The 14,135-nt window shown below is 47.5% G+C and overlaps 1 protein-coding gene across 1 annotated transcript in view; it reads right to left on the bottom strand.

Annotated features, from left to right (window-relative positions):
• ATP10A (ATPase phospholipid transporting 10A (putative)) overlaps positions 1 to 14,135 on the bottom strand; it is a 158,873-nt gene that overhangs the window by 41,736 nt on the left and 103,002 nt on the right. Inside the window, exons 3-6 of the mRNA XM_014781027.2 lie at positions 12,887 to 12,972; positions 3,044 to 3,150; positions 2,267 to 2,398; positions 1,114 to 1,244 (exon numbers count right to left, since the gene is read on the bottom strand). Coding sequence (XP_014636513.2) covers positions 1,114 to 1,244; positions 2,267 to 2,398; positions 3,044 to 3,150; positions 12,887 to 12,972 — 456 coding nt within the window. The remainder of the gene's footprint in view (positions 1 to 1,113; positions 1,245 to 2,266; positions 2,399 to 3,043; positions 3,151 to 12,886; positions 12,973 to 14,135) is intronic.

The following is a 14,135-nucleotide window of genomic DNA, read 5'->3' as shown; positions in this document are numbered from 1 at the left end:
GTACATGGTGACTACAGTTAACAATACTGTATCGTATATTTGAAAGTGGTTAAGAGAATAAATTTTAAAAGTTCTCAACACACGGAAAAAAACATTTGTAACTATGTGTGGCAATGGGCCTTAACTAAATTTATTGTGGTGATCATTTTGCAATATATACATATACCAAATCATGTTGTACACCGAAAACTAATGCAATGTTATACATCAATTATAGCTCAATAAAACTGGAAAAAAGTTACAGGAAAAAAAAGAATAATTAATAAAATAATAAATGAATTCCTTGAATAATTCAAAACCCCATATGAGTAACCATAATAGTTTCAATCTCTTTTTCTATCAAACCTTTTACGAGAACAATTAGGAAATAAATTACTACATTGAGTTAAAAAAAAAAAAAACTGCTATTTTGGAAAGTTAAATAAGGCTTTTTCCTGCTGTATGAAGCACAAGACAGCAGAGCTCCCCTCCAAGGTAAAGGCTAAGCAAATGTCCGTTGGTCACTCTGTGCTCCCAAAGAGGTTGGCGGTGACGCTTACAGCCCCTTCTCCACTCTTTAATAGCTCTTTTGGGCATAGATTCTCAGTCAGTGACTGGGAGTCTTTGGGTAGGCATGTGAATTAATAATAATAATAGACAATGCCACTAAATGCAGCCTGGAGCTTAATTCATGGCAAAGGACCAAAGTTGGTTTCTTAGTTTTGACAATGTTCCATGGTAATAGGATACATTCGCACCTGGGGATCCTGGGTGAGGACATATGGGAACTCTCTGAACTATTTTTTGCAACTTGTCTGTAAATCCTAAAATTATTTCAAAATAATATTTTTTTAGAAGTAATTGAAAGGAAAAACAAAACAAAACAAACGATCAAAACCAACCCCTCAAAACATAAGAATCTTAAGAACAGCAAAAGAGAATTTTACCTTGAAAATCACCCAAGAAAAGACTCTATAGATAAATTAAGTGGAAAAATAACATGCAGCACGTTAGGCAGGTACATTCGTGGTCCTCCAGATGCAGAGTTTATAGGAAATTCCTGGCACAGTATGATGACTTGAAGTTCTCGTCAGAGAAGTAAAGCAATTATTGTACGGTACTTAGTACTGTTACCTGCAGAACTATTATCATGGTCAAAAACGAGTACACTGCAGCTGTGACTGGGGACAAAGAGCTGCCGTCAGACTCGGGGACATCAAACAATGACTTCTTCTCTTCGTACCGCCGCACCCACAGTCCGTGTCCTGTAGTAACATTCAAAGAGAAACGTCATTCATCCAATGGAAAAATAAGAACGCTGCTAGTGCAAATTAAAGCAAAACTTTAAGACCGCTACTCGACTCAGGCACATGCGGGTTTATCAGCCACCTTGCCACGTCAGACTGCTGTATGGCAGTGGAACTTGGGCCCTTCCTCACACTGGGCGTTGCCCATTTGGGCACTGAATGGCACCACTGGTCATAATGCAGGAATTGAATTGCTGGCAGCTGCCATGGGAAACCCCCAGAAAGGAATTTCCCAACGTGTGCCTCACAAAACACCAGTCTTGTCAGTAGGCTCTGGATACCGCCCATTATTGTCCATTCTTGGAGATTCAAAATGCACATATCACAGACTCTGAGATGCCAATGGCAATGCCCATGATTTCATCACCCAGGACCCAGACCTATCTGACAACAAAAACCCTTTTTATGTTCTGTATGCCTACGTCTCCCAGATCACATCACGCCCACCTGGTGCGTGATGGCAGCTGAGCAGGGTAAGTGGTGAAGGTTATTAACCTGGGGGCTCATCACACTTCCCTGCAAGGTGCTCCCAAGGCAGCGTGCTGGGTTTGGGGGCTCGAAGGCTGGAGAGCACCAGAGCCTGCATGCAACCCAACTGCCAGCCCCTTCTGAGGATCCCAATAATTTTTTTCCTCTTTTCAGGAGTTCTCATTAGTAGCATTTGTGCCTCTGCTGCTGTTACTCTCACTTCATCACCAGGTTACTTCTTCCACTGGAATCATTACTACTGGTGTGATTAAACTATTCTTCCATCCAAGAAGTTGCCAATTCAAAAAACAACATTACTTTGCCAAGCCCATTCATCTAGGCATCTCAAAATGGCCTGTGCTGATGCAAATATCCCTTGCGTCCAAGTCGGTGACAAACATGCATTTTAACTTGAGAGCACTGGGTCAGAACGAGTCATGGGCAGCCCGAGAGGCTCACCTGGAGGCTGTCCAGCAGTGCCCACTCATTTGTGACCCATTGAGGAGACTTACCGACCGCTGAGAACAGAGACATACAAACGAGGAGGAGGACACACCAGAGCACGTCGCAGTTCATCTGCCTCTCAAGCTGGCTGCGCTTGTAGCGGGGCCCGCTGTTGTTCAGCAGAGCCTTGGTTTCGTGTCCTGTGGGGGAGAACGAAGGGTCGCAGTGACTCAATGCCCACCAGTTAAGGGATGTATTACGCTGACTCCATGGATTGAGGTATGATGCTGCTGTCCATTCATACTTATGGGATAAGCTCAGTTGAAAAAGCAGGGTATAAAATTAATTTAATGTAACAACCATGGAGAAATGCATGGGAAGAAACAGGCTAAAACGCTCAGAGAGAACACTTTCAGTTGAAGTATTATTATTAGAAGTTTTGCTTCTTTCTATTTTACTGGTTTTCCAACTTTTCTACAACTGGTATATGCTACTATTTTTTTTGGTGAGGAAGATTGCCCTGAGCTAACATCTGTGGCCAATCCTCCTCTTTTTGCTCAGGAAGACTGGCCCTGGGCTAACATCCGTGCCCATCTTCCTCTACTTTATATGGGACGCCGCTACAGCATGGCTTGACAAGCGGTGTGTCGGTGCACGCCGGGCATCCGAACCCTGGGCCGCCGCAGCGAAGCACATGCAATTAACCGCTACACCACCACGCCGGCCCAGGTATATGCTACTTTTATAATCAGAAAAAAATAACAGGGGAGCAACGTACAAGAACAAGGAGCACAATATGGCGAGCCAGCGCCATCACAGACCACGTGTGACACGGCCATGCCTACCGGCGTAGATGACAATGCCAACGACGGCTTCTGTGTTTCGGATGGTACAGCCTCGCAGCAACAGGTTTTCTTTGTATAGCCCAGCCTTCTTCCCGTTGTCATGTACGCTGTCGAGGAAGAGTTGGCACACGTCACTCTGATGCTTACAAGCGCCTCATGGCTCAAGTAGCACTGCCTTGGGGAAGGAAGGCCTGGACGCTGAGCTGGGATGGGGAACGGGAAAACTCAAGAGTGGGTGGCCTGTCTCAGTGGACGTCCCCAAAAGCTGAGGAGGAGCTGGTACTCCCCAGTAACTGGGCTTCTAGAAGCATCTCGGGATCCCGATGTTTGTTTGTTTACTTTGCCCAGGGGCTTTGTGAAATAGTAAGAAATATATATATTGGTCTCTGCCCGCAGTTCCTGACACCGGGCCCCTGAAACCCTGTAAATAGGGGTTCTAGGAGAATCTTTTGTTCTAATATTTAGTCTCTGCCCCCAGTTCCCGGCACAGGGCTCCTAAAACTCTTGTAAATTCCTAAGTGATAAGAGCACTAGGAGAATCTTCTGTTCTAATATTTTGTCTCTGATCAGTTATTCCTGACACAAGATACTAAAGCCCCTGTAATTTCCTGGGCAACAGTAGTGTCTTCTGTTCTCATGAGGCAACTGGGTGGGCTCCTGGATGGCTCTGCATGGGGGCTGGTCAGCAGAAAGAACAAGCCATGATAAGAAGGTTGGAATTTTCAGCCCCACTCCCCATTCTCTAGAGAGAGGAGGAGTTGAAAATGGAATTAAAAGTCAATCATGCCTCCATAAAAATCCCAAAAGTATGGAGTTTGGAGAGCTTCCGGGTTGGTGAACAGATGGAGGTGCAAGGAGAGTGATGCCCAGAGAAGGCACAGAAGCTACACACCCAGCCCCACACACTTGCCCTATGCATCTCTTCCATCTGGGTGTTCATCTGTATCCTTTATCATATCCTTTTATAATAGACTGGTAAATAGTAAGTAAACTGTTTTCCTGAGTTCTGTGTGCCACTCAAGCAAATTAATTGAATCTAAGGAGGGGGTCGTGGGAACTTCTGATTTATAACCAGGTCAGATGACAACCTGGACTTGTGATTGGCATCTGAAGTGAGCATGTGGGGCAATCTTGTGGGACTGAGCCCTTAACCTGTGGGCTCTGATGCCATCTCCAGGTAGACAGTGTCAGAATTGAGTTCAATTGTAGGACACTCAGCTGGTGTCACAGATTTGCTTGGTGTGGGAAAAACCCACACATCAGAACTGGTGTCAAGATGGTCGTAGGCTTGTTTTCACCACAGGGATTGACCACTGCTAGAGAGGGCAGACAGGGAATGCCCGTTGCAAAGTTGCAAAGTTGGCCAAGGAAAGCCCTGCTAGGTGGTCGCTCACCCATCTCCTCATAGAGAACACTGTTCCTCATCAGTACCTCACGTGTCACAAAGATACAAGTATTTCTCCAGAAAAGGGGATGATATTGGTTTCAGGAACATTTTCTATATTCTTTTTTTCTTATAAAAACTCATAAAGTTATTAGAAATGTTAATATATTAAATTAGAAATGTGGTAAATTCCATGAGACAATTGTATAAATTCGGTTTCACTTCTATTTAGATTCAGAGGGACAGTCCAAGTTTAAGCCAGTGGTTTTCAAGCTCATCCTCGTGGTGCACTAAAGATGGCTGTGTCCTCACCCACCCTGTCCAGGATCCCCCTGTGCTAGGACCACAGTGGGACAGACGTGGTCCCAGGAGCATGACCAACAGTCACTAGGAGAGGCCCTGGAAGCTTCTGGAACTAGAGCAGGGGCCCAGCTTAACCTACCTCAGGCAGGGCCACCCAGCTGGGGGCCTTCCAAGAAGTCACCTTCCCACACCCTCAAAGGACAGCACTCCCCACACCTCCCACGCAGACCCACAGCCCAAACCCCTTCTCTCTGGTTCTTGAAGCTCACCAAGGACCCCTGCAAATGTGTTCCCTCCCACCAGCTCCTAGCATACTGCCACTGACATGGGAGCAGAGCTGCTGTGGAGAGGTGCAAGGTCAGAGTAAGCCCACAAGGTTTCCAGGGAAACAGCACTTCCTGCCACATCTGGACCCTGGTCTCTGGCATGAAGGGCAGGGCCACCGCTCAACCTGAGACACACCCCTGCTCTTCACAACCAGGGAAATGAATATATTTTCTGGTGAAGAAGAGCAGCTAAACCATAAAGTCAAGGCCAAACTGCACGTAGAGGGACACAGTTGCTTCCAGCCTGTTATTTACAGTGCAGCGTCCGGTCTCCTGCAGCAGCCCTGCAGAGGAGCACACAGGGGGATGCTCAGTCAGCACTGTGTCCACAGCCCCCTTGCAGCAATTCCAGGACAGAGTCACGTTTTGCTTTAAAAAGAGATTCAAGCCTAAAAACCTCATTGTCGGCTAAAGCATTGAGAGACTAGCGTGTATGAGACACGACACTCAAAACCCCACTCCCGAGGCTGGAATGAGAGGGTGCCTGTGGCCACAGTTCTCTCTGTAATGGCCAGATGTGGAAAGTATTTCTCAGGGACAGGAGTAAAGAACGCATCACCTCAATCAAAGTTCCAGTCATGCTTATTCAGGACAAGAGAAGAACTCAACAGAAACAAGAAAAATATTTCACACTAAGCTTTCTTTGACACAACCAACACTTTTTAGCAACTACTGTGCTTTCTAATCAGACCAAGCCAGACCAGACCTCGTCCCCAGCAGGTGCAATGACCACAGCTGCAGGGACAGGCAGCGGACAAGGGGACAGGGGTCGCACTCCTAAGTGAAGGCCCCAGTGTCAGAAGCCAGAGGACATCAGAAGCGGTAGGAAGGGAGGCCAAGCTCCAGCAGGAAGGCAGAAAAACAGCATCACCCAGCAGGCTCGGCACTTGAAGCGCTGCCTGGGATTCTGAGCAAGAAAGTCCCTCCCGAGGGCAGAGCAGGCCCAGGGCCAAGCAGGCATGAGGCCTGATTCCAGAAAGACGCACATCAGAACGTGAACCCATCAAGCTGCCCTCAGCGTCTACCTCTTTCTTATCGGTTGACGTGTGTCCTCCCCAGCATTTGTATGTTGAAGTCCTAATCCCTAGTATCTCAGAAGGTGACTGTATTTGGAGTTAGGACTTTAAAGAGGTAATTAAGTTAAAATAAGGTTATATGAATGAGCCCTAATCCCATACGATGGTGTCTTTATAAGAAGAAGAAATTCAGACGCGGACACAGACGAGCGTAGAGATTAGGACGATGTGAAGACACGGAAGAAGACGGCCGTCTGCAAGCCAAGGAGAGAGGCCTCCGGAGAAACCAGTCCTGCTGACACTTGATCTCAGACTTCAGCCTCCAAAACCGGGAGACAATAAATTCCTGCTGTTTAAGCCGCCCAGTCTGTGGTCAGTCTCAGCAAACTGATACACACTTTAATGTTTAATCTGAGCTCTTAGAAGAGCTCCTCTAGTTCAAGTCTCCAGGCCTCCTGACTCATCAAACCAATCATTTCTAAATCAAAACTGTCTAAAAGTAAAACGTGATGAGATAGCTGTCTGGTGACATGTCCTGTCCACTGGCAAGTGCCACATTTAGGCTCCTTGGGAAATGGCAGAGTTCAGCTAACAAGCGTCCTGCCTGTCTGTTCTTCCTCAGAAGATGTGTCTCCCTAACAGCACTTGCTATTAGTGATGGATCCCACATGTCAGTACCCATACGTCTGAGTCTCAGTACGTGAAGGTGCTGACAAGATCCTGCAACCCTGTCTCCCCCAGGGCCACAGGCCATGGTTCAAAAGTCCAGGGACCTTGGACAATAGTCTGCAGCTGACTCCTTCCCCAGGTCACACCGCCTTCAGCACCCAGAGACCTGGGACCTCCTCTCTGCTCCAGTCCAAGTAGTGGCTCCACTGTCAACTGGTCACCTGGACCAGCATCCTTGGATGTCCCTTTTGACCCTTCCTCCCTCATTTTTCATCCACTCAAACATCAGTCCTCAGTTCCACCCTCCTTGATGGCTATTTCTTTAACCCACCTCCTTCTTGCTCTCTGTGCATCACTGCCCTCATTCTCATGCCAGCCTCTCTGCCTGATGGAACTGGGCCTGCTAGCTTGGGCTCACATTTTACAGCCTTGAGGAAGATACTCTTTGCTAAGTGGCCCCAGCCCTGCAGCCAGGAGACTGCAGTATTCTTCTGTGCTTCTTCGTCTCTACTTCTAAATATGGGCTCCTCATACATTATGCCATTTTGTGCCTCTGATGCCTACCTCAGTGCCCAGGAAATGATGAAGACTGCCTTGCCCTTGGCTTCAGGGTGGGTCCATCCACTGGGGATGTCAGAAGGACACTGGAGGAGTGGACAGAGGTGAAAGAGGATGGGGGCTTATTCCCTAGCTCTCTCTGGAGAGACAGCACTGGGCTGCCTGTGCTGTGAGCCTCCCCAGATGGGGCCCTTGGCATGAGTCCCTGGTGGCCACTTCTCCCCTGGGACCATCAGGCCTCATAGTGGTGACAACTCAGCTGCTACTAACCTTTGTAGTTCCCCTAAGCCCCACTCACTCCTGTAGAAAGAGACCTTTAGCAAATAGACCTCTCTACTTATGCAAATCTGAGTGCCCAATCCTAAGGGGACCCTAACCGACACAGGCAGGGAGGAAGGAACGATAGATAATTCCTTCCACTGCAGAACTCTGGGCAGAACTTTCTTTAAAATTATAGTTGTTTAAAATTATTAGGTTTTAGCTTATCTACGCAAGTACAGAAATGACCCAACCTTGTGTTTTGTGCCGATGTTGGATTTTTTTGAGACGTAAATATGTTAGTTAAAGGTACCAAGGTAAAATGAAAATATTCCAATTTTAAAGAGTCTAGTTGATGAGGCTACAGTTCATCTTAATGCCTGGTCATTGGTAGTGAGGATATGTGAGACTTAAGCCCACACAAAGCTCCATCCAGATGCTGGGCAGGAGGGATGCGGGACATGAAGGCTCTGCTGTTAGTAATGGCCCTGATGCTGTCTCCTGCGGGGTGGGGTGACAATGGTCTTGGAGCATGTCATCTCCTGGGGCAGAGAGGCAGCCCCAACAAGCAAGCCCTGGGCTCTAGATGGCAGCCGGTGCTCATGCCAGCCCTGTGTGGTGGCATTAGGCTCTGTGGCACTCAGGGGAGCTCAGAACCTGCTTTGTGGAGGACTTTGGGGTAAGAAATGGGACATAACTTTAAGTGTGGAATGGAATTTTGCATCAGAGACTAAATCAACCAACTTCTTTGCTATATTCTTTAGGGGTAAGTGGAAATGTTTGATTGACTGCTGGCTTCAAAGGCCACCCACGGTGTGCCATGAAGGTCGCTGAGCATAGCCAAGCAGGGAGCCCTGAGCTGCTGGGTGAGCGGGCCACTCTGGGCTGCGGTGGGCCAGGGGCTGAGGGCAGCTGAAAGGGTAGAGTGCTGTTCCTTCCAGCTCCTAACTCGGAGGATTTCACTAGCGCTTAGCTACAGGGACTGTATTAAAGAACGAGCATTAAACTGCACCTGAATAATGAAGCTCTTGACACTTTTTTCTAACAGCTTGAGTTATGTTTCATATACCACAAAATTCACCTACTTAAAGTATACAGTTGAGTGAATTTTTTTTTATATTTACAGAGTTGTGCAGCTCTCACTAACAGCTAATTTGAGAACATTTTCGTCACCAGAAAGAAACTGGGTACCCACTGGCAGTCACTCCGCATTCCCACCCCACCTCCATCTTCTGGCAACCACTAATCCACTCCTGTCTCTGAAGATACTCCTATTCGGGACATTTCATACCAATGCACTCATACACTACAGCTAACACCCATTCTCCTGCAGAAAGCATTCAAATTCATGATGCGCTTCACATATATTCCTTCACTCTGTTCTCAGGTCAGCCATTGTTGTTTCTAGAATTAGGAGGAAGCCTGGGCTCAGAAATGCAGGATGACTTTCCTCAGGCCACCTTCCACGGGGAAGGAGGAGAGCTGGAATTCAGACTTGGGTCTTCTTGCTACAAACCCAAGCTTAGTTCTCCAAGTGCAAATGACCAAGGTTTGAAGTTCGGACTGGCTGGTCCAAATAAGAGTGAAACCAATTGGCACGCCTGTCAGCCGAGCTTGGCCTACAGTCCAGGGCTCCCTGGCATGACTGAGGTGACAGGGCAGCAGCTGTGTCAAGGCTGAAAGGAGACCGCCCTGGGCAGATAACAAGAGCAAGCAAACCAGCAATCAGGGAACTGGCTCGGCTGCTGCTCAGCTCCCCGGTCTGAACTACAGGTCTGCTGTCCAGGTTAGCCCCAGCCCTGACCAGAATGGGGCTGAAGCCTCCCTTCTCTCTCCCCACAGGATTCAGGGGAGTGGCCAGGCCACTCCCCTCTCCTCTGCACTCTTCCTGCAGCACTTGAGCCCAACTTTCTGCGGGCAGAGGGCTGCTCACTCTGGTTGCACCCTGGAGTCACTGAAGGAGGAAGTTTTAACACCCTGACACTCCTATAGCAAATCCAAATTCCCTGCCTGGTAGAGGTGGCAAGTCACAATGACATGGGGGTCTAGGCATGCAGATGGCCTGGACTTGAGCCTGGGCTCAGAGGCGAGACTCAGAGCAGCCAATTTGTTGGGAAAAGTAAGGAGAAAGCCCAGCAAGATTGGAGAGCAGAGCAAGAAAAGATTTCATGCAGGGGACAGTTGCCTTCTTTACATTTCTTTCTCGGGAGACATGCCAAGGAGGACACTCGTGCCGGGAACGCTTGCCCAAGTCGGCCTGGCTGGCCACAGTGTCTATCTGCAGGGCCGCCTTCTGAAGAAGGAGGTGGCAGGGGTGCTGAGCCAGCTGAGGGCGGGGCGTGGGGTGTGACGTGGGCACCGGGGCTGAGTGAGGAGCCACAGGACACTGCCCCTCATTGGTCACTACCTCCCCACGCACGGAAGTCGCCACGCCCCCTCGCATGCCCCCGAGAGCTCCACCAGCCTGGCCTTCTGTATCGTCTCTCTTCCTAACAAAAGTCCCTGCTCTTTTTTCGAGCCTTTCATTTCTGGCCGTGTCCCTCCTTTTTAAGCCACATTTCTGGAAAGAGTAGTTAAGCAATATAATTCCTCTGCCATCTCCTGCAACGTGGACTCTGGCCTTTCAGGCTACCCTGACAGCGTGGCCCTCCCTCTTCCTAGGCTCCCTGTGAACTTCTGCAGACCTCTTTCCTAAACCTCCCTGCTGTGCCTCCACCGCTGGGCTCGCCCTTGGAACTGCATCCCTGTCACATCAAGACTGCCTGCTTCTAATCACTGGACTACTGTGTCTTCATTCCTTCCCTCCCTTTCCTGACCCTCTGTCCCACCTTGGCCTGGTCTCATCCCTGATTTCAAACATGACCTCTATGCAGAGGGGTCTCAAATCTCTACCTCCAGCTCCTACTCCCCTGATTTCCTGACCCACATTTTTTTTTCTGTCAGCTGGACCACTCCACCTGATGCATCTGCCAGTTCCTCAAATTCAGGAAACCTCAAAACCCTATCTTTTTTCCTCCTATAGCTCCTCTGATACATACACTGAAGACAAACCATCCTCCTAGCCATCTCTTCAACTAGATCTCCCTCCTTGGGCACATTCAATCACCTACCTCTCTCCTGACGCTTCTCTCTCCCTGTTCTACAGTATTATCTGTAACAGTAATATTAACAATAGCAGCAGCAACCATAACATGGCCAATATTTATTAAGCATCCACCCTTCTGAAAGCTTTCTGTGGACTCAATCGACTAAACTTTGCACTGATGACACGAGGGGTTCCTGTGATTCTACCCATCACAGGGATGAGTCAAGTTAAGTAGTTTACCTGAGGTTATCTAGCTGGACAGTGTGGGCTCCAGAGTCCGCCAGCCTCAGCATTGAGCTGGACTGTTGAATCTCCTAGCACAAAGGTAGTTCCCTGAGGGCGGGACCCAGAGCTGCTGACTTAGGGTAGAATCCCCTTCAGTGTTAACCCAGCTCTAGTGCAGGTGGCGAGGGGTGAGCAGTCGTCAGAGCACAGGAGCGCTGCACCTTCCAGGGCTCCAAGGGGACCCCACAAACGAGGAGGAGACTGACAACAAGCGAGGAGTATAGTCTTGGAGAAGGACGTCTACCCCTTTTCTTCGGTAGTGTTGGCCCCCAAAAATTAGCCCACAAGCAACAATGTCCACAGAACATTCTCCCTAGAGGTTGACATCACCCCCTTCACAATAACTATTTCAGGGTCTTTGGAAACTCAGCACCTGCTCTGTTGAGATTCATGGTGGTTCTGAGAATGGTGTCATGTGTGTGAAGTCCTGGGGACACTGGGTCAAGGGGGCCTGGAGAAGATGGCCTAGGGACCATAGAGGCAGAAAGTCCATGGCAGACCAGTTACGTGTGGGTAGTTGAGTATTCTCCCCCAAACTGTAAATGTTACATTTTAACATTTCCTTAGGCATTTCGCCCTCCTCTAATTGGTTCCTTTAAGGGGTGATCTGACATTTTCCAAGTTGTGATCCTCAGGCAAGAATCAGGGCAATTCCAGCACGACTGGGCCATCACTCAGCAGCAGACAAATTTCACCCTTTACTGTTAACACTTTTCATTCATTGATTCAGCCCACAGCATGACCGAGAGCCTGCTGTGTGCTGGGCACAAGCAACAATGCTGGAGGTGTCCGTAAATCCAAAGATTCGAACTTACACCAAAAGCCCTGGGAAGTGGAGCCCACTTTCAGAAGTAGAAAGCGGGTGTGTGTGTGTGTGTGTGCGTGTGTGTGTGTGTGTGTGTCTCTGGGGGGCCACTCTGCAGCTGGACCACTAAGCAGCAGACTAGTCAGCTTGCACCTTGAGTAGGACAGCCAGCCGGGGGAAGGCCCTGAATTTTCCAGACAAGAAATCTAAGCCCGCGAGAACTGACTGATGCACAAAAGGTCAAGCAGCGTATCAGGGCAGGTCAAAGCTGTGCCTTTAGGTTCTGGCTCACACACTTCATTGGTTCTCTGTGAGGCCACCTCCGACGGCCCTGATGTACAACTCCATCCTCATTCTCCCTATGCCCTCCCATTTCATTTTTCCCCACACCAACTGACTACACACACACATACACATTATTATTATTATTAGTGAAATTTCCAAACGTACATGAAAGTAGAGAGACTAGTATAATTATCTCTCATATACCCACAGCCCAGCTTTAGTAAGGACCAACACATGGCCAACCCTGTGTCGTTTAGCCATCTTTTTTGTCTTTCTGTTTTGGAGCAAGGGGCTGGACTATTTGACACACTATGTATTGTACTTATTGTTTTGCTTATTGACTCCCCTTTCCTGTAACTAAATGAAATGAACAAGGAGGCAGGGATTTTGTCAATTCAGTTCACGCTATGATCCCCAGGGCCTTGAACAGGGCTCAGTACTTTGTAGGTGCTCAACAAACATCTGTTCAATGGCTAAGTGCATAAAGGAATGAATGAATGAACTCCACCCAGGCTCCTCGTGTCTGGCCCCTGCGCTTCCATTAATGGGGCCACATGTAGTCAGCCACCCTTCCCTTGTCACTCCCTCACCTTCCCAGGGACCAAGAGAGGAAGGAAAGGCAGTTGCTCCTCATCACAGGTGGCTCTGATGAGTTCTACCACTGACAGGATCTTACCAACTAGTCCCATAAGCAACCAAGAAGGCTCAGGTGCAGGGCAACATCCTCAAAGGCTGCACAATGTGGCAAAGAATACAAATGCGTACTTTAGAACTGGTGTGTGAGTGTATATAGAGTGTATATCGAGGCATATTTACATATACAGTTTGTCACACAGAAGGACAAGCTCAGGCGGATGTACGATACTCACATGCAGCCACGAAACCTAGTCAGGTCGTTGTTGGGCTTCTCACACTCGATTACACTCGTGAACGTCAAAGGATTGAATTCGGAGACCTAAAATAATAGCACGTAGACATTAGAGAAATCTGGGCTCAGACTGTTCTGTTCTAAAAGGCACTGGTTTTCTATCTGGCATCCATGGCAGAGAAATGTTATGGAAGGAGGACTCCGCCTAGTAACCTCTGCAGAATGCCAACGCCCATGGTACTTAGCCCATGCTCCTTCATTTTTACAATGAATGATAACTAATCACTGTACATCGAAGAGCAATTAAGAGAATAGTGAGTGAGTGAACTGAACGGATTATAGCTCTAACGCAAAATAAGAGAATATGAGATAATAGCAAAGGAAGCCACTAATGATGGAAAGGGATGAATGAGTTTCTTGAGATAGACTTGCATCTTCTAGTTTTCTATACAGATTTAGAGAAGTAAATTCCATCTGGAAAATAGAAAATTATAATAAAATATCATTTCCTCAATGAGCACTAAAAATTTTTCAGATATTTGAAGAAAAACATTTAAATAACCAACGTGTAAGGCAATAATTTCTTTATTATTCTCTTTGATGAAAAAATGGTAGCTCACCCCAAAGAAGGTATTTCATTTAGAATTTTGCCATTGATGGATGTAACAGTGCCATAGACCATATGAAGTGATCAGGAGTAGAGAGAGGGAAGGAGAGGGAGGAGGGAGAAAGGAAGGAAATACAGAAAAGAAGCTTTTAGTATAAATAACGAACTACAATTCATGGATTTTTTAAAAATCAGCTCTCTCTGATTAGGCTGGTCATTCTCCTTTCTCTATAAAGTGTCACAACGTGGTAAAAAATTAAACTGTCTTTGCTCACACAAGCATATCATCACACAAAAAGTGCAAGTGGTTAAAAAACCACAGAAATGGCAGAAACATTGTTGACCCCACCCCAGGTAACTATTACTCCATCACAACAATGCAGTCCCCGGCACAGAACACTGCCATAAAGGTAACCACTGCAAAGGCAGTTCTGACTGTTTCCAGTGCATCCTGTATGTTAAAAAGAGGACTCACTATATGATAGTAGCTCAATTCAATAGCTAAAATTAAAATGTCATTTAAAAAAGCTCTTCTTGAAGTTTAATTAGCCATCAGCCCCTCTCGTTGGACTGGAATGGCCTCTAGTTCTATTTCCAGATTGAGGCTATGTTTCCGGAGCCCTGTGTGTATTTAAAGCCATGT

Source organism: Ceratotherium simum, chromosome 3, assembly GCF_057802395.1.
Source record: "Ceratotherium simum simum isolate JZ-2026a chromosome 3, ASM5780239v1, whole genome shotgun sequence".
Classification (NCBI taxonomy): Eukaryota; Metazoa; Chordata; class Mammalia; order Perissodactyla; family Rhinocerotidae; genus Ceratotherium; species Ceratotherium simum.
Note: the sequence above shows the minus strand (reverse complement) of the source record. Positions and strands in the feature narration are given on the sequence as shown.